At 45.7% G+C, this 21,327-nt stretch overlaps 1 protein-coding gene across 5 annotated transcripts in view; it reads left to right on the top strand.

The window, feature by feature from the left end:
* The first annotated feature begins 7,445 nt into the window (after positions 1-7,445).
* Positions 7,446-21,327, top strand: part of RANBP3 (RAN binding protein 3) — a 119,911-nt gene continuing 106,029 nt past the window's right edge. For 3 of the 5 annotated variants that reach the window (XM_077273283.1, XM_077273274.1, XM_077273255.1), the window contains exon 1: positions 7,486-7,635. In XM_077273283.1, the coding sequence (XP_077129398.1) occupies positions 7,614-7,635 (22 nt within the window). In that variant the 5' untranslated portion in view covers positions 7,486-7,613. Of the gene's footprint in view, positions 7,636-7,668; positions 7,710-21,327 lie in introns of those variants that run through there. The other 2 variants (XM_077273264.1, XM_077273290.1) reach the window with 2 other exon arrangements.

Raw genomic sequence — 21,327 nt, 5'->3', positions numbered from 1 at the left:
AGGTCGAGTCTCTGAGCATATGGAGCATTGTGTGAGCCATTGATCTGTTGTCTAACCTTGTGAACTTGTAGAATATCTCTCCCTAGGAGCAAGATTATTTGAGCATCTGGGTCAAGGCTGGGAATCAGGCATTCTATACGCTTCAGATGAGGATGATACGATGCCACTTCAGGCGTTGGTATCTATGACCTGTTGTCAGGAATCTGGTTACATTCCAATATGGTTGGTAAGGGCATACATATTTGGCCATCCATAGACTTGACTACGTAGCCTGTTGCTCTTTTACCAGCTGTCTCTACTATACCAGCACAAGTTTTCAAAGATTAGGGGGCACTGGGTCCTCTGATGTTAAAGCTATCAAAGAAGGCAGATTTGGCTATTGACCTGTTACTCTGATCATCTACTCTGATCATCTAAAATTGCGTATACTTTGATGGCTTTGTCCTTTTCGTCTGCTGGGTAGACTATCACTAGGGAAATTTTAGAGCAGAACTTGCCTCCTATGAGATTTCCACAAACTTCTGTACACTTAGAAATAATTGCTGTAGTGTCTTTATTTGAGTCCTTCAGCTCCCCACTATGCTCTTGGGGCAAAGTATCCGAGGGTGGTCCAGGGTGTAGAAATGAGTTATATTTGGTGCTGTCAAGACAAGGAAATGATGCCTCAAGACAAGGAAATGATGCTCAGTAGTGTGTGTGGCCTCCTTGTGCCTGTGTGACCTCCCTATGCCTGGGCATGCTCCTGATGAGTCGGCGAATAGTCTCTTGAGGGATCTCATCCCAGACCTTAACTAAAGCATCCGCCAACTCCTGGACAGTTTGTGGTGCAACGTGACGTTGGTGGATGGTGCGAGACATGATGTCCCAGATGTGTTCAATCGGATTCAGGTCTGGGGAATGGGCGGGCCAGTACATAGCTTCAAAGCCTTCATCTTGCAGGAACTGCTGACACACTCCAGCCACATGAGGTCTGGATTGTCCTGCATTAGGATGAACCCAGGGCCAACCGCACCAGCATATGGTCTCACAAGGGGTCTGAGGATCTCATCTCGGTTCCTAATGGCAGTCAGGCTACCTCTGGCGAGCACACGGAGGGCTATGAGGCCCTCCAAACAAATGCCACCCCATACCATTACTGACCCACTGCCAAACCGGTCATGCTGAAGGATGTTGCAGGCAGATCGCTCTCCATGGTGTCTCCAGACTCTGTCACGTGCTCAGTATGAACCTGCTTTTATCTGTGAAGAGCACAGGGCACCAGTGGGAATTTCCCAATCCTGGTATTCTGTGGCAAATGCCAAACGTCCTGCACGGTGTTGTGCTGTGAGCACAACCCCTATCTGTGGAAGGCGAGCACTCTGACCATCTTCATGTCAGTTTCTAACTGTTTGTGCAGACACATGCACATTTGTAGCCTCCTGGAGGTCATTTTGCAGGGCTCTGGCAGTGCTCCTCCTGTTCCTCCTTGCACAAAGGCTGAGGTAGCAGTCCTGCTGCTGGGTTGTTGCCCTCCTACGGCCCCCTCCACATCTCCTGGTGTACTGGCCTGTCTATGGTAGTGCCTCCAGCCTCTGGACACTATGCTGACAGACACAGCAAACCTTCTTGCCACAGCTCGCATTGATGTGCCATCCTGGATGAGCTGCACTACCTGAGCCACTTGTGTGTTGTAGAGTCCGTCTCATGCTACGAGTGTGAAAGCACAACCAACATTCAAAAGTGACCAAAACATCAGCCAGAAAGCATTGGTACTGAGATGTGGTCTGTGGTTCCCACCTGCAGAACAACTCCTTTATTGAGTGTGTCTTGATAATTGCCAATAATTTCCATCCGTTGTCTATTCCATTTGCACAACAGCATGTGAAATTGATTGTCAAACAGTGTTGCTTCCTAAGTGGACAGTTTGTTTTCACAGAAGTTTGATTTACTTGGAGTTATATTCTGTTGTTTAAGTGTTCCCTTTATTTTTTTGAGCAGTACATACAGTGCCTTGCGAAAGTATTCGGCCCCCTGGAACTTTTCAACCTTTTCCCACACATCATGCTTCAAACATAAAGATACCAAATGTAAATTTTGGGTGAAGAATCAACAGCAAGTGGAACACAATTGTGAAGTTGAATGAAATTTATTGGTTATTTTACATTTTTGTGGAAATTCAAAATCTGAAAAGTGGGGCGTGCAATATTATTCAGCCCCTTTACTTTCAGTGCAACAAACTCACTCCAGAAGTTCATTGTGGATCTCTGAATGATCCACTGTTGTCCTAAATGCCTAATGATGATAAATATAATCCACCTGTGTGTAATCAAGTCTCCGGATAAATGCACCTGCTCTGTGATAGTCTCAGGGTTCTGTTTGAAGCACAGAGAGCACATGAAGACCAAGGAACACAACAAGCAGGCCCGTGATACTGTTGTGGAGAAGTTTAAAGCTGGATTTGGATACAAAATGATTTCCAAAACTTTAAACATCCCAAGGAGCACTGTGCAAGCGATCATATTGAAATGGAAGGAGTATCATACCACTGCAAATCTACCAGGACCCGGCCGTCTCCTCTAAACTTTCATCTCAAACAAGGAGAAGACTGATCAGAGATGCAGCCAAGAGGCCCATGATCACTCTGGATGAACTGCAGAGATCTACAGCTGAGGTGGGACAGTCTGTCCATAGGACAACAATCAGTCGTACACTGCACAAATCTGGCCTTTATGGAAGAGTGACAAGAAAAAAAAAGACATTTCTCAAAGATATCCATAAAAAGTGTTGTTTAATGTTTGCAACAAGCCATCTGGGACACACACCAAACATGTGGAAGAAGGTGCTCTCGTCAGATGAAACCAAAATCGAACTTTTTGGCAACAATGCCAAACGATATGCTTGGCGTAAAGGCAACACAGCTCATCACCCTGAACACACCATCCCCACTGTCAAACATGGTGGTGGCAGCATCATGGTTTGGGCCTGCTTTTCTTCAGCAGGGACAGGGAAGATGGTTAAACTTGATGGGAAGATGAATGAAGCCAAATACAGGACCATTCTTGAAGAAAACCTGTTGGAGTCTGCAAAAGACCTGAGACTGAGACGGAGATTTGTCTTCCAACAAGACAATGATCCCAAACATAAAGCAAAATCTACAATGGAATGGTTCACAAGTAAACGTATCCAGGTGTTAGAATGGCCATGTCAAAGTCCAGACCTCAATCCAATCGAGAATCTGTGGAAAGAGCTGAAAACTGCTGTTCACAAATGATCTCCATCAAACCTCACTGAGCTCGAGCTGTTTGCCAAGGAAGAATGGGCAAGAATTTCAGTCTCTGAATGTACAAAACTGATAGAGACATACCTCAAGCGACTTGCAGCTGTAATCGCAGCAAAAGGTGGAGCAACAAATTATTACGTTAAAGGGGCCAAATAATATTGCACGCCCCACTTTTCAGTTTGGGAATTTCCACAAAATTTTAAAATAACCAATAAATTTCGTTCACCTTCACAATTATGTTCCACTTGTTGATTCTTCACCAAAAATTTACATTTGGTATCTTTACGTTTGAAGCATGATATGTGGGAAAAGGTTGAAAAGTTCCAGGGGACCGAATACTTTCGCAAGGCACTGTGTATATATATATACAGGTCCTTCTCAAAAAATTAGCATATAGTGTTAAATTTCATTATTTACCATAATGTAATGATTACAATTAAACTTTCATATATTATAGATTCATTATCCACTAACTGAAATTTGTCAGGTCTTTTATTGTTTTAATACTGATGATTTTGGCCTACAACTCCTGATAACCCAAAAAACCTGTCTCAATAAATTAGCATATTTCACCCGTCCAATCAAATAAAAGTATTTTTTAATAACAAACAAAAAAAACATCAAATAATAATGTTCAGTTATGCACTCAATACTTGGTCGGGAATCCTTTGGCAGAAATGACTGCTTCAATGCGGCGTGGCATGGAGGCAATCAGCCTGTGACACTGCTGAGATGTTATGGAGGCCCAGGATGCTTCAATAGCGGCCTTAAGCTCATCCAGAGTGTTGGGTCTTGCGTCTCTCAACTTTCTCTTCACAATATCCCACAGATTCTCTATGGGGTTCAGGTCAGGAGAGTTGGCAGGCCAATTGAGCACAGTAATACCATGGTCAGTAAACCATTTACCAGTGGTTTTGGCACTGTGAGCAGGTGCCAGGTCGTGCTGAAAAATGAAATCTTCATCTCCATAAAGCATTTCAGCCGATGGAAGCATGAAGTGCTCCAAAATCTCCTGATAGCTAGCTGCATTGACCCTGCCCTTGATGAAACACAGTGGACCAACACCAGCAGCTGACATGGCACCCCACACCATCACTGACTGTGGGTACTTGACACTGGACTTCAGGCATTTTGGCATTTCCTTCTCCCCAGTCTTCCTCCAGACTCTGGCACCTTGATTTCCGAATGACATGCAAAATTTGCTTTCATCAGAAAAAAGTACTTGGGACCACTTAGCAACAGTCCAGTGCTGCTTCTCTGTAGCCCATTTCATGCACACGCCTGTGCACGGTGGCTCTGGATGTTTCCACACCAGACTCAGTCCACTGCTTCCTCAGGTTCCCCAAGGTCTGGAATCGGTCCTTCTCCACAATCTTCCTCAGGGTCCGGTCACCTCTTCTCGTTGTACAGCGTTTTCTGCCACATTTTTGCCTTCCAACAGACTTACCATTGAGGTGCCTTGATACAGCACTCTGGGAACAGCCTATTTGTTGAGAAATTTCTTTCTGGGTCTTACCCTCTTGCTTGAGGGTGTCAATGATGGCCTTCTTGACATCTGTCAGGTCGCTAGTCTTACCCATGATGGGGGTTTTGAGTAATGAACCAGGCAGGGAGTTTTTAAAAGCCTCAGGTATCTTTTGCATGTGTTTAGAGTTAATTAGTTGATTCAGAAGATTAGGGTAATAGGTCGTTTAGAGAACCTTTTCTTGATATGCTAATTTATTGAGACAGGTTTTTTGGGTTATCAGGAGTTGTATGCCAAAATCATCAGTATTAAAACAATAAAAGACCTGACAAATTTCAGTTGGTGGATAATGAATCTATAATATATGAAAGTTTAATTGTAATCATTACATTATGGTAAATAATGAAATTTAACACTATATGCTAATTTTTTGAGAAGGACCTGTATATGAAAAATAGAGCAGCACATTCAGCATATAAAGAGTCTGGGTGCAAAAGAGCTTCCACAGGCATATGCAAAACCTTGCATGTAGTAGTCCAAAGAAGGAAGCAGCACACCACTGTCTGTGAATAAAGAGCTATTTTATTAAGACCATGATTGCGACGTTTCGGTTCAGTGTAGCGAACCTTTTGGCTACACTGAACCGAAACGTCGCCATCATGGACTAAATAAAAGACTTTATGTGGCCCTCCCTGTGTATATATACATATATACAGGGTGGAGCGCGGTAATTTGCTGATTTGGGAATGAAATAAAAAAATTATGATCATTAGAAAAATTTATTTTATATTTTAATTATACTGAACAGTAATGGAATTTTTAAATTACATGGTTTTAAATAGTGTATCTGGCAAATGTCGACCTTCGCTATCCACACACTGCTGCATACGTTTTCTGAAGTTTTCATGAACTCTAACAAGCATGTCCACTGGTATTCTGCCAATTTCAGCTTCAATATTGTTCCTTAGGTCTTCCAAGGTGTTGGGACGGTTGATATACACCTTAGACTTCAGGTAACCCCAAAGGAAAAAATCGCATGGGGCTAAATCTGGTGAGCGTGCTGGCCAGTTCACATCTCCCCTCAAAGAGATAAGCCGTCCAGGAAACATTTGCCTCAAACAATTCATGGTAACCCTTGCTGTGTGTGCAGTGGCACCATCCTGTTGGAACCATGTATCCTCTAGTTCCATTGCCTCAAGAGCCGGCTGAAAATAATCCTGTATCATAGACAAGTACCGTTCGGAGTTCACAGTTATGGCACGACCGTTATCCTGAAAAAAAGTAAAGACCAATGATGCCTACTCGTGATATGGCGCACCACACAGTGACGCGGTCCGAATGCAGAGGTCTCTCGTGAACTTCTCTGGGGTTTGTTTCACTCCAGTAATGCATCTTTTGTTTGTTTACACACCCACTGAGGTGAAAATGTGCCTCATCAGAAAAAAACACAATTGCGTCACGGGGTATCGTTGCTAACATGTCTTCACAAGAGGTCCGCCGTGTCAAATAGTCCCGTGCTGACAATTGTTGGACCACGCACATTTTATACGGGTGAAAATTCAGTTCATCATGAAGAATCCGGTGGAGAGAACGTCTTGAAATGCCAAGAGCAAATGATTGCTTCCGAGCAGAGCGTTTCGGAGATTGCAGTACTGCTGCTCTAACTCTCTCGATGTTTTGTGGTGTTGTAATCCTTCTCTCAGGTCCCCTTCGTACACATGACACATTCCCTGCTGTTCTGAATGCATTCACCCAATTTACAATTGATTGCCGTCCAGGAACACGTCCGCGTGGAGGAACAGCGAATTGTAAACGAAAAGCACGCTGCACTGCAATGATCGAGTGGGCATTTGAAAAATACGCTTCAACACAAAATGACCTCTCCTCACGTGTCCACTGCATGATGGCAACTGAAAGGCGGAGGAATACAAATCTCCCATCAGCCACTGTAAGCCACACCCACTCTACCCTCTCTTCGACCGACAGTGCCGCCACAGCATGCAGTGCAAAAAAGCAAATTACCGCGCTCCACCCTGTATATATATATATATATATAGTAATATCAGGATGGGGTGGCCCGGCCCAAATCGTGCACTGAGACCAATCAGGCTCTAGTTGCTCCACTGTTACTACGCATTGTCTGCATTGTGTATGTCCCCGCTTAGATGACAAAGTGCTGCAGAATATATTGGCGCCATATAAATAAAAATTATTATAATTATTAGACATATGGGAGATGTTTATTAACGTGTTTGTGTGGTATAACTATCTGGTTTAAGGGTGTAAACATTAAAAGATGTAAATTAGCAAATGTTTTAATAAAATGTCTGATATTTCCATTCAGAAGTGTAAATCCCATCCTTTATCATGAAGTACAATATGTCACAAGAAAACAATCTCAGAATCAGTGGGCTCCGGCGTTCCAGACCTATTACCACATAGGGTGACTCTGGTCTGCTCTGAAAATGGGCCTCTCATCAAATCGTCTCCATCAATAAGGGGGTAAACCAAGAGCAGCAATACACGAGGCTCGGAATTCATCACTGCTCTTTCCAGTTATTACTGGTTAGGGACGGTGGCTGCCACCCTTTCATTGCCGGCTAGGTGACACTACCGGCCCGCTCCGAGCACAAGGGAACAGTGCCTGACTGTCAGATGACAGGTAATTTGAGTTTTTATCTGTAACAGCGGCACTTCTACACCACGTGACACGCTCCGCACATGCGCACTATTGCACCCTGCGTTTAGGGCATGCGCCGTAAATGACGCTGGGTGTTGCGCTTCGAGCGGGGCGGGTTCTCTTACTGCTTCTAGCTCCCGCCCATCACTGTCCGCCCCCTGACTGTGAAAGCGGCCGCTGGGCATTGTGGGAGCGGCTCAGGCGGTAAAATGGAGGATTTGGCGAACGAAGGTAAGTGGTGATAAACCCGGGGTTGGGCTATTGGGGGAGCGGGCAGTGCTGAGCGGCTGCTCGCCGGCTCACAGGTAGGTGCGACACTAGGTCGTGCTGCTGGTCGTGTGCTGGGGCGCGGCTCAGGGGAGTCCCAGGGCCGTGTAAGGCCTACATTACCCCGAGCCTGTCCTGGAGGCTGCGCCGTGCCCTGGCAGTACCTGCCCTGCCTGTACGGCTGGTGTCCGGGCAGCTCTGTACTGAGACCCGGCCATGGAATGTCTTCGTGAAGGATAATGTGAAGCTGGAGACAGACTGAGGGGATTACAGAGCGAGGAGTGCTGCAATAGTCCACCTGCCTCTATTCCAGGCCCGCCATTCATTGTACCGCCCCCCATCTCCGGGAGAACGTGAATGTGTCTGGCCACTATGTCCTGAGGGCACTGCCACCCAGCTCTCCTGTACCGTCTCCTGCCCTGAGGGCACTGCCACCCAGCTCTCCTGTACCGTCTCCTGCCCTGAGGGTGCTGCCACCCAGCTCTCCTGTACAGTTTCCTGCCCTGGGGGCGCTGCCACCCAGCTCTCCTGTACAGTCTCCTGCCCTGAGGGCGCTGCCACCCAGCTCTCCTGTACAGTCTCCTGCCCTGGGGGCGCTGCCACCCAGCTCTCCTGTACCGTCTCCTGCCCTGAGGGCGCTGCCACCCAGCTCTCCTGTACAGTTTCCTGCCCTGGGGGCGCTGCCACCCAGCTCTCCTGTACAGTCTCCTGCCCTGGGGGCGCTGCCACCCAGCTCTCCTGTACCATCTCCTGTGCTGAGGGCGCTGCCACCCAGCTCTCCTGTACCGTCTCCTGTGCTGAGGGCACTGCCACCCAGCTCTCCTGTACCGTCTCCTGCCCTGAGGGTGCTGCCACCCAGCTCTCCTGTACCGTCTCCTGCCCTGAGGGTGCTGCCACCCAGCTCTCCTGTACCGTCTCCTGCCCTGAGGGTGCTGCCACCCAGCTCTCCTGTACCGTCTCCTGCCCTGAGGGTGCTGCCACCCAGCTCTCCTGTACCGTCTCCTGCCCTGGGGGCGCTGCCACCCAGCTCTCCTGTACAGTCTCCTGCCCTGGGGGCGCTGCCACCCAGCTCTCCTGTACAGTCTCCTGCCCTGAGGGTGCTGCCACCCAGCTCTCCTGTACAGTTTCCTGCCCTGAGGGTGCTGCCACCCAGCTCTCCTGTACAGTTTCCTGCCCTGAGGGTGCTGCCACCCAGCTCTCCTGTACAGTCTCCTGCCCTGGGGGCGCTGCCACCCAGCTCTCCTGTACCGTCTCCTGCCCTGAGGGCGCTGCCACCCAGCTCTCCTGTACCGTCTCCTGCCCTGAGGGCGCTGCCACCCAGCTCTCCTGTACCGTCTCCTGCCCTGAGGGCGCTGCCACCCAGCTCTCCTGTACAGTCTCCTGCCCTGGGGGCGCTGCCACCCAGCTCTCCTGTACAGTCTCCTGCGCTGGGGGCGCTGCCACCCAGCTCTCCTGTACAGTCTCCTGCGCTGAGGGCGCTGCCACCCAGCTCTCCTGTACAGTCTCCTGCCCTGAGGGCGCTGCCACCCAGCTCTCCTGTACAGTCTCCTGCCCTGAGGGCGCTGCCACCCAGCTCTCCTGTACAGTCTCCTGCCCTGAGGGCGCTGCCACCCAGCTCTCCTGTACAGTCTCCTGCCCTGAGGGCGCTGCCACCCAGCTCTCCTGCGCCGAGGGCGCTGCCACTCAGCTTTCCTGCGCTGAGGGCGCTGGCACCCAGCTCTCCTGTACCGTCTCCTGTGCCAAGGGCGCTGCCACCCAGCTCTCCTGTACCGTCTCCTGCGCCGAGTGTGCTGCCACCCACCTCTCCTGCGCCGAGTGCGCTGCCACCCTGCTCTCCTGTACCGTCTCCTGCGCTGAGGGGGCTGCCACTCAGCTCTCCTTTACCAGAGTGGTTCTAGACAGTCTGTGTTGCCCTGAGCGAGAGAAAATATCATTTGGAACCAGTGCAATTGTCCTGCAATCTATCTCCTGGCTGCTATGTTACTTTTCTGTGATCATAGCAGCAGCAGTTCCCCAATCCCTGTTTCAGTCCCTCCCTCAACCCCCACCCTTATTTTTTTAAATTTTTGCTTTTTTTTCTGATGCGCGGCATCCTGCGCCGAGCATTTGTGCCACTTCTGTGGCTGCAGTGCTCTGATCACTATCGCTGCTGATCAGAGACTGCGCCAAGGGACTTTTTATTTTTTTTAGTTAGTTGCAGTGATGTCCGATTATTTTTTATTTTTTTAAAAAAAGAAAGCAAAGAAAAAAGTTAGTACAAAGTAATATTATAGGTAGGGAGGTAGCGTATTAGAATAGCGGATGTCACAGTGTTAGGCTAGATGTTTCACATTTGCAGTTGGGAGGGCTGCGGATGGCAGCGTACTTCCTCCCTTATTCCTCCTTGAAGCCCCGCCTATGCTCCGCCTACTTCTGTATGTGTGCTGCGTACCTATCTTTAACATTGGGTACGCAGGAACGTGCGTTGTATGCAGATGCGTCCGCATGCGGCCAATTGACGTGTGCGGCTCCGCACGGAAACACATTTTCTGCGCTTCCGTGCGGTCGCCACATGCGGATGCATCCGCATACAGCGCACGTCCCTGCGTGCCCAATGTTAAAGATAGGTACCCAGTGCAATGCAGGACGCATACAGAAGTAGACGGGGCTTCAAGGAGGAAGAACGGAGGAAGTACGCTGCCATCCGCAGCCCTCCCGACTGCAAATGTGAAACCAGCCTTAGTGAGGTCCAAATTTTGTTTTAGAAAAAAAATTATTTAGTACCGAGTAGCTTCATAGGTAGGGAGATAGCATTTTTTTTTTTTTTTTGCAAAAGAAAAACACACCTGGTAATTTTTTTAGCTAGTGCATTAGTGGAGCGTACATCGCCGTTAGTGACGTCCGTAACTACTGTATTTTTCGGTTTTAGAGAAGGAAATTAGGGGAAGAAAAAACTGAAGCAAAAAATGTGGTCAATTCTGTACTTAATATCCCCCATCCTGGTATGCGTGGCCCCCCTCATCCCTATCCTGGTATGCGTGGCCCCCCTCATCCCTATCCTGGTATGCGTGGCCCCCTCATCCCTATCCTGGTATGCGTGGCCCCCTCATCCCTATCCTGGTATGCGTGGCCCCCTCATCCCTATCCTGGTATGCGTGGCCCCCTCATCCCTATCCTGGTATGCGTGGCCCCCTCATCCCTATCCTGGTATGCGTGGCCCCCTCATCCCTATCCTGGTATGCGTGGCCCCCTCATCCCTATCCTGGTATGCGTGGCCCCCTCATCCCTATCCTGGTATGCGTGGCCCCCTCATCCCTATCCTGGTATGCGTGGCCCCCTCATCCCTATCCTGGTATGCGTGGCCCCCTCATCCCTATCCTGGTATGCGTGGCCCCCTCATCCCTATCCTGGTATGCGTGGCCCCCTCATCCCTATCCTGGTATGCGTGGCCCCCTCATCCCTATCCTGGTATGCGTGGCCCCCTCATCCCTATCCTGGTATGCGTGGCCCCCTCATCCCTATCCTGGTATGCGTGGCCCCCTCATCCCTATCCTGGTATGGGTGGCCCCCTCATCCCTATCCTGGTATGGGTGGCCCCCTCATCCCTATCCTGGTATGCGTGGCCCCCTCATCGCTAGGGTGGGATGAGGAGGTAGTGTGAGAGTGGGAGACGCTGAATGTGCGGTTTGAAAGGTATGAGGAGATCCAGGATAGGGCGAGGTCTTTGATGCCAAAGGAGGAGAGGATCTGTAGTAGGAGGCAGTGGTCAACTGTGTCGAAAGCAGAGGACCGGTCTAGAAGGAGGAGTACAGAGTATTGTCCGTTAGCTTTGGCTGTAAGTAGGTCGTTAGTATTTTGGTCAGGGCTGTCTCAATTGAGTGATGGGGGCGGAAACCAGATTGTAGATTGTCAAAGAGCAAGTTAGATGAGAGGTGGGAGGAAAGTTCAGCGTGGACGTGCTGCTCCAGGAGTTTGGAAGCGAATGGGAGCAGCGATATTGGGCGATAGCTGGACATAGCAGTTGGATCGATGGTTGGCTTCTTATGGATAAGCGTGATTGTGGCATGTTTGAAAGCAGAAGGGAAGGTGCCAGAAGTTAGTGATAGGTTGAAGAGGTGGGTTAGGGATTGGATAAGAGTGGCGGTGAAGTTGGGGAGGAGATGGGATCGAGCACTTCCCACCTCTTCATCTTAATTCTAGCCCGAGATATGATAAAAAAATGTAAAGCCATACCAGGCCAAAATTAGTGCTTTTTCAAAACTTTAGACTTTAGTCTGTAAAAAAAAAAAATTAACTGATGAAGAAAAAAATTCAAAACTTTTAATTTGTAATTAACTAAAGTTGTACTTCATAAAAAAAAAATCTAAAGACGTCAGGTAAAAAAAATATTCATATTTGGATCACTTGATATGGAATGACCCTGACCCAATGAATAAAGCTGCCTTATCAATTTTACCACACAGTGAATGGCATAAACATACATCCTGAATTGCTGTATTATAATTCTGCCTCCACAAAAATTGGAATAGAAAGTGGTCAAGGGACGTTAACCCATCCCCCCCCCCCCCCCCCCCCCCAAAGAAACAAGCCCTCACATGACTTTGTCGGTCGAAATCTGGAAATTTTATAGCTCTCAAAATATGCCGATCCAAAAACTAGTTTTTGCAATAAAAGGCGTCTTTAAGGGTATGTGCACAGGTAGAAGTAACCTCTGCGGATTTTTCCGCACCTGTTTTGAGAAATCTTATTTTATGCTGATTACACCTGCAGTTTTACACCTGCGGATTCCTATTATGGAGCAGGTGTAAACCGCTGCAGAATCCGCACAAAGAATGAACATGCTGCGGAATAAACAACGCAGCGTTTCCGCGCGTTTTTTTCCGCAGCATGTGCACTGCGGATTTTGTTTTCCATAGGTACTGTAAACTCATTGAAAACAGCTGCAAATCCGCAGCGTCAAAACCGCTGCGGATCCGCAGCAAAATCCGCAACGTGTGCACATACCCTTAGTGTGTGACAACAGCCAAACTTAACCCGATATAACTCTATATCGCTGTAATCGCACCGACCTGAAGAATAAACTTGTCTAATCAATAATACCGCACAAAGAATGGCGTAAAAAAATAATAAAACCAATTATTCATCTGCTGTTGATTTGTTCATTCTGCCTCCCAAAGATCACAGTAATGCTCGGTTCACATTTATCCTATGCTATATGCTGAGCGCTTCCACCAAGGTTTCTCTGAAATATGATTCTGGCGGAACCCCCCTCCCCCCGATGGAAGATTACATATAATGAGGCAGAGGCATTGAGGACGTGATCTGGCTGCCTATGATGCGGCGATGTCCGTATTTTTAGGCATTCATTAAAGCACATTCCGCCACAGTTTTGTGCCCTTTTGAAAAGAACAGAGGCCAGACAGAGTCAAGAGTAACTGTGTTGCTTCTAGTGATGAGCGAGTATACTCGTTACTCGGGTTTTCCCGAGCATGCTCGGGTGGTCTCCGAGTATTTCGGCGTGCTCGGAGATTGTTTTCGTCACCGCAACTGCATGATTTGCAGCTGCTAGACAGGCTGAATACATATGGGAATTCCCTAACAAACAGGTAACCCCTGTTTTCAGGCTGTCTATTAGTTGCAAATCATGCAGCTGTGGCGACTAAAACTAAATCTCCGAGCACGCCATAATACTCGGAGACCACCCGAGCATGCTTGGGGAAACCCGAGTAACGCTGGGGTCACATAATCTCCATTGGGAAGGGTGCACGTAATTTCAAATCGAATACGACAGGTACTATTTTTAAAATCAATTCTTCTGTTGATTGCCAATCTACTTACGTAGTATACTTGATCGAATCAGGCTGCGGTCTACTATGTAGGCCGCACCATACAAACGATGCATGCTAGATGAAATAAACATCGACAGAATATAAAAAATGGCTTCCTGCTACATAACCTGTCCAAACACTTTTTATTGGTGCACCCAAAAAATTGGAAATCAATGAAACTGATAATTATCGATCATATACCTGATAATGTGACAGACCGCCTAAGCACTTTAATAAAAAAGAAAGCTTTTGGATATTTAAGTTGGGCACATTGGCCCCTGAAGGATTGAACCTTGTGATTGAGAAAGTGACTAGTTAGAAGTCGACAATATTTTTATTTTATTTTTTCTTATTTTTATTTTTTATGATTACTTTCACTATTTTTATTTTTTATCTTGGGTTGTCTTTTATTATGTTTTTATGTTCCCTTTCTGGGAGGTCTCGGGTTTTAAAATGTTCTAATAATGTTCCCTTCCCCCTTTTTTTATTCATTGTAATCATATATTTGCATATGTAATTACAACTGTTCTGTGATTCGTTGTCTCTGGTTTAAATACTGCTTCCCTGTTATGACTAATAAATATCCACCTGAAGAAGACTGCGTATGCCGTTGAAATGCTTTGTGGTTCTACCTACCCTGGTGTCTGTGTCCTTCATCCTGCGCTCCTGAGACCGGTCTTTTTTCCTATATTTGCGAAAGTATTCAGCTCCCTGGAACTTTTCAACTTTTTCCCACATATCATGCTTTAAACATAAAGATACCAAATGTAAATTTTTGGTGGTGAATCAATAACAAGTGGAACACAATTGTCAAGTTGAACGAAATGTAGTGGTTATTTTAAATGTTTGTGGAAATTAAAAAACTGAAAAGTGGAGCGTGCAATATTATTTGGCCCCTTTAACCTAATACTTTGTTGCGCCACCTTTTGCTGGGATTACAGCTGCAAGTCGCTTGGGGTATGTCTCTCAGTTTTGTACATCGAGAGACTGAAATTCTTGCCCATTCTTTCTTGGCAAACAGCTCGAGCTCAGTGAGGTTTGATGGAGATCGTTTGTGAACAGCAGTTTTCAGCTCTTTCCACAGATTCTCGATTGGATTGAGATCTGGACTTTGACTTGGCCATTCTAACACCTGGATACATTTATTTGTGAACCATTCCATTGTAGATTTTGCTTTATGTTTGGGATCATTGTCTTGTTGGAAGACAAATCTCTGTCCCAGTCTCAGTTTTTTTGCAGACTCGAGCAGGTTTTCTTTAAGAATGGTCCTGTATTTGGCTCCATCTATCTTCCCATCAATTTTAACCATCTTCCCTGTTCCTGCTGAAGAAAAGCAGGCCCAAACCATGATGCTGCCACCACCATGTTTGACAGTGGGGATGGTGTGTTCAGGGTGATGAGCTGTGTTGCCTTATCCCAAACATCGTTTGGCATTGTTGCTAAAAAGTTCGATTTTCGTTTCATCTGACCAGAGCACCTTCTTCCACATGTTTGGTATGTCTCCCAGGTGGCTTGTTGTAAACTTTAAACGACACTTTTTTTATGGATATCTTTGAGAAGTGGCTTTCTTTTTGCCACTCTTCCATAAAGGCCAGATTTGTGCCGTGTACGACTGATTGTTGTCCTATGGACAGACTGTCCCACCTCAGCTGTAGATCTCTGCAGTTCATCCAGAGTGATCATGGGCCTCATGGCTGCATCTCTGATCAGTCTTCTCCTTGTTTGAGATGAAAGTTTAGAGGGGACGGCCGGGTCTTGGTAGATTTGCAGTGGTATGATACTCCTTCCATTTTAATATGAATCACTTGCACAGTGCTCCTTGGGATGTTTAAAGTTTTGGAAATCCAAATCTGGCTTTAAACTTCTCCACAACAGTATCACGGACCTGCCTGTTGTGTTCCTTGGTCTTCATGATGCTCTCTGTGCTTCAAACAGAACCCTGAGACTATCACAGAGCAGGTGAATTTATACGGAGACTTGATTACACACAGGTGGATTATATTTATCATCATTAGGCATTTAGCACAACATTGGATCATTCAGAGATCCACAATGAACTTCTGGAGTGAGTTTGCTGCACTGAAAGTAAAGGGGCCGAATAATATTGCATGCCCCATTTTTCAGTTTTTGAATTTCCAAAAAAATGTAAAATAACCAGTAAATTTCGTTCAACTTTACAATTGTGTTACACTTGTTGATTCTCCACCAAAAATTTACATTTGGTATCTTTATATTTGAAGCATGATATGTGGGAAAAGGTTGAAAAGTTCCAGGGGGCCGAATACTTTCATAAGGCACTGTATGATGCTTTTTCACTTCTGAGCCTTGCACTGTGCTTCAAAAGTAGTTTTCCCCCACATATGTGATGTTGGCGTACTCAGGAGAAATTGCACGACAAATTTTGGGGTCTATTCTCCTGCTATCCTTGTTAAAATAAACATTTGGGGCTAAAAGGTGATTTTTTGTGGGAAAAAAGTGACTTTTTTTTCACAGCTCTACGTTATGAACTTCTATGAATAACCTGGGGATTCAAGGTGGTTACCACACATCTAGATAAGTTCCTTGAAGGGTCTAGTTTCCAAAATGGTGTCACTTATGGGCGGTTTCCACTGTTTTGGCACATCAGGTGCTCTCCAAACACAACATGGTGTCTGCTAATTAATCTAGCAAATTTTACATTCAAAAAGTCAAATGGTGCTCCTTCCCCTTCCGAGCCATGACGTGTGCCCAAACAGTGATTTTCCCCAGCATGTGGGGTATCGGCATACTCAGGGGAAATTGCACAACAAATTTTGGGATCCATTTTTTTTCCTGTGACAATTTTAGGTCTAAAGTAAAATTTTCGTGACAGTTGCATTTTCATTTTTCCTTCCGCATTGCTAAAAAATTGTTTCAAAATTTGTGCTGATGTAAAGTAGACATGTGGGAAATGTTATTTATTAACTATTTTGTGTGACAAGGGCATGAAATTCAAAAGTTTGAAAATTGCAAAATTTCAAAAAATTTTTTTTCTTTACATAAACGCAAGTCATATCGAAGAAATTTTCCCACTTATCATGTAGTACAATATGTCACGAGAAAAAAAATCTAAGAATCCGTGGGATTGGTTGAAGCATTCCACAGCTATTACCCCATAAAGGGACAGTGGTCAGAATTATAAAATTTGGTCTGGTCATGAAGGTGAAAACAGGCTTGGGGGTGAAGGGGTTAAAGAGCTTGTCCGGTATAAAACTAAAATTCTGCAGTTACTTTGTGCAGTGCATGTACTGTGTGGATTCTCTGGTACCAGTGCCGACAACGCTGGGCAGTATCTGAGTAGACTATTACTAGTCAGATTCTTTCCGGGAGTATGCATAGCGTATACTTTTGGTAACGTGCCCGCTGTTCTCTGCACTGACGCTGGAGAATCTTCACAGTGCTCAGTACATGGGCATTCCAAATTATGTAGTCACAAAGTAACTGCAGAATTGTCGTTTTAGACTGGACAACCCCTTGAATCGCTTAATGCTATGTGATGTACAGGTCCTTCTCAAAAAATTAGCATATAGTGTTAAATTTCATTATTTACCATAATGTAATGATTACAATTAAACTTTCATATATTATAGATTCATTATCCACCAACTGAAATTTGTCAGGTCTTTTATTGTTTTAATACTGATGATTTTGGCATACAACTCCTGATAACCCAAAAAACCTGTCTCAATAAATTAGCATATTTCACCCGACCAATCAAATAAAAGTGTTTTTTAATACCAAACAAAAAAACCATCAAATAATAATGTTCAGTTATGCACTCAATACTTGGTCGGGAATCCTTTGGCAGAAATGTCTGCTTCAATGCGGCGTGGCATGGAGGCAATCAGCCTGTGACACTGCTGAGATGTTATGGAGGCCCAGGATGCTTCAATAGCGGCCTTAAGCTCATCCAGAGTGTTGGGTCTTGCGTCTCTCAACTTTCTCTTCACAATATCCCACAGATTCTCTATGGGGTTCAGGTCAGGAGAGTTGGCAGGCCAATTGAGCACAGTAATACCATGGTCAGTAAACCATTTACCAGTGGTTTTGGCACTGTGAGCAGGTGCCAGGTCGTGCTGAAAAATGAAATCTTCATCTCCATAAAGCATTTCAGCCGATGGAAGCATGAAGTGCTCCAAAATCTCCTGATAGCTAGCTGCATTGACCCTGCCCTTGATGAAACACAGTGGACCAACACCAGCAGCTGACATGGCACCCCACACCATCACTGACTGTGGGTACTTGACACTGGACTTCAGGCATTTTGGCATTTCCTTCTCCCCAGTCTTCCTCCAGACTCTGGCACCTTGATTTCCGAATGACATGCAAAATTTGCTTTCATCAGAAAAAAGTACTTGGGACCACTTAGCAACAGTCCAGTGCTGCTTCTCTGTAGCCCAGATCAGGCGCTTCTGCCGCTGTTTATGGTTCAAAAGTGGCTTTACCTGGGGAATGCGGCACCTGTAGCCCATTTCCTGCACACGCCTGTGCACGGTGGCTCTGGATGTTTCCACACCAGACTCAGTCCACTGCTTCCTCAGGTTCCGGTCACCTCTTCTCGTTGTACAGCGTTTTCTGCCACATTGTTTCCTTCCAACAGACTTACCATTAAGGTGCCTTGATACAGCACTCTGGGAACAGCCTATTTGTTGAGAAATTTCTTTCTGGGTCTTACCCTCTTGCTTGAGGGTGTCAATGATGGCCTTCTTGACATCTGTCAGGTCGCTAGTCTTACCCATGATGGGGGTTTTGAGTAATGAACCAGGCAGGGAGTTTTTAAAAGCCTCAGGTATCTTTTGCATGTGTTTAGAGTTAATTAGTTGATTCAGAAGATTAGGGTAATAGGTCATTTAGAGAACCTTTTCTTGATATGCTAATTTATTGAGACAGGTTTTTTGGGTTATCAGGAGTTGTATGCCAAAATCATCAGTATTAGGCCGGCGTCACACTTGGCGTAAGACAATACGCCACGTATTATACGTCCGTACTACGGCCGTAATACGGAGAAATGTTCCCAAAATAGTGATCCGTAGTCAGGGTGTTTCAGCGTATTTTGCGCATGGCATCCTCCGTATGTAATCCGTATGGCATCTGTACTGCGAGATTTTCGCGCAGGCTTGCAAAACCGACATCTAATGGATTTATGTGCTCAAATGTTCGGGAAAACATATATACAGTATATATATATATATATATATATATATATATATATATATATATATATATATATATATATATATATATATATATATATATATATATATATGTCATTGTGACACATATATATATATTCTGTATTTAGATTTCAATCAGCGCGATATCTGTGAACAGCCGGTAATTCAATTGCCGGCTTTTCATTTCTCCTGCACAAACCCGACAGGATATGAGACATGGTTTACATACAGTAAACCATCTCATATCCCCCTTTTTTTTTGCATATTCCACACTACTAATGTTAGTAGTGTGTATGTGCAAAATTTCAGCGCTGTAGCTGCTAAAATAAAGGGTTAAATGGCGGAAAAAATTGGCGTGGGCTCCCGCGCAATTTTCTCCGCCAGAGTGGTAAAGCCAGTGACTGAGGGCAGATATTAATAGCCAGGAGAGGGTCCATGGTTATTGGCCCCCCCGTGGCTAAAAACATCTGCCCCCAGCCACCCCAGAAAAGGCACATCTGGAAGATGCGCCTATTCTGGCACTTGGCCACTCTCTTCCCACTCCCTGTAGCGGTGGGATATGGGGTAATGAAGGGTTAATGCCACCTTGCTATTGGAAGGTGACATTAAGCCAGATTAATGATGGAGAGGCGTCAATTATGACACCTATCCATTATTAATCCAATTGTAGGAAAGGGTTAAAAAACACACACACACACACACACATGATTGAAAAGTATTTTAATGAAATAAACACAGCGGTTGTTGTAATAATTTATTGTTCTCTCAAATCCATTTGCAGTCCCTCGCTTGGCAACATAATAAACGCACAAGATACATACCTTCTGATGTACTGTCAGGTCCAACGATGTAATCCATCTGAAGGGGTTAACTAATATTACAGGCAGGAGCCCTGCTATAATGCAGCTGTGCTCCGTGCTTGTAATTCCCCTGCGAATGAATGAAATGTAGGTCATTGACCTACATTTCATTCATTCGCGGTGAGGCGCCCTCTGGTGGATGTTCTCATGAACTGCAGCCTGGGAACTTTTTCCCACGCTCCAGGTCATATGAGGACATCCACCAGGGGGCGCATCACCGCGACTGAAGGAAATGTAGGTCAATGACCTACATTTCATTCATTCGCAGGGGAATTACAAGCACGGAGCACAGCTGCATTTAGCAGGGCTCCTGCCTGTAATATTAGTTAACCCCTTCAGATGGATTACATCGTTGGACCTGACAGTACATCAGAAGGTATGTATCTTGTGCGTTTATTATGTTGCCAAGCGAGGGACTGCAAATGGATTTGAGAGAACAATAAATTATTACAACAACCGCTGTGTTTATTTCATTAAAATACTTTTCAATCATGTGTGTGTGTGTGTGTGTTTTTTAACCCTTTCCTACAATTGGATTAATAATGGATAGGTGTCATAATTGACGCCTCTCCATCATTAATCTGGCTTAATGTCACCTTCCAATAGCAAGGTGGCATTAACCCTTCATTACCCCATATCCCACCGCTACAGGGAGTGGGAAGAGAGTGGCCAAGTGCCAGAATAGGCGCATCTTCCAGATGTGCCTTTTCTGGGGTGGCTGGGGGCAGATGTTTTTAGCTACGGGGGGGCCAATATCCATGGACCCTCTCCTGGCTATTAATATCTGCCCTCAGTCACTGGCTTTACCGCTCTGGCGGAGAAAATTGCGCGGGAGCCCACGCCAATTTTTTCCGCCATTTAACCCTTTATTTTAGCAGCTACAGCGCTGAAATTTTGCACATACACACTACTAACATTAGTAGTGTGGAATATGCAAAAAAAGGGGGATATGAGATGGTTTACTGTATGTAAACCATGTCTCATATCCTGTCGGGTTTGTGCAGGAGAAATGAAAAGCCGGCAATTGAATTACCGACTTTTCACTAACACCGCTGCGTATTTCTCGCAAGTCACACTGCTGGTCCGTGTGGAATCTGTATTTTTCTCGCCCCCATAGACTTTCATTGGCGATTTTTTTGCGCAGTACGCTGACAAACGCAGCATGCTGCGATTTTGTACGGCCGTAGAAAGCCGTATAATACTGAACCGTAATATACGGCTAATAGGAGCAGCCCCATTGAGAATAATTGTGCCGTATGTTATGCGAGTTTTACGGACGTAGTTTCTGCGCTCTTACGTCCGTAAAACTCGCCAGTGTGACGCCGGCCTTAAAACAATAAAAGACCTGACAAATTTCAGTTGGTGGATAATGAATCTATAGTATATGAAAGTTTAATTGTAATCATTACATTATGGTAAATAATGAAATTTAACACTATATGCTAATTTTTTGAGAAGGACCTGTATTTATCCAACGTGAGCACAGGTGACTTAGTGCTAAATGATGGCTATGCTGATGCAATCAACTGCAGGAGCCAGACTTGCTGCTAAGACCGGCGTTTTCGCTGATCCCAGCAGTTGTAACTCCTCGTGCTGCTGTCAAGCGTTACAGCGGCATATGAGTTAAAGGGAAAGCGGTCCCTCTGTCAGCCCATCGGCACTCTTGCACTGCAGTCTAGGGTGCTGATGGGTTGTTACCGACAAAGGCCTTCCGGCCTGCCATATAGCACCAGTGCGGGGCCGGAGGTGCTAACTGTCAGGTACTGAAAGATGTAGTGTAATGCACAGTGTTGCTGA

The sequence above is a fragment of the Ranitomeya variabilis genome, chromosome 1, assembly GCF_051348905.1.
Source record: "Ranitomeya variabilis isolate aRanVar5 chromosome 1, aRanVar5.hap1, whole genome shotgun sequence".
NCBI lineage: Eukaryota > Metazoa > Chordata > Amphibia > Anura > Dendrobatidae > Ranitomeya > Ranitomeya variabilis.
The sequence above is the reverse complement of the archived record's forward strand: the minus strand, read 5'-3'. Positions and strand labels throughout refer to the sequence as shown.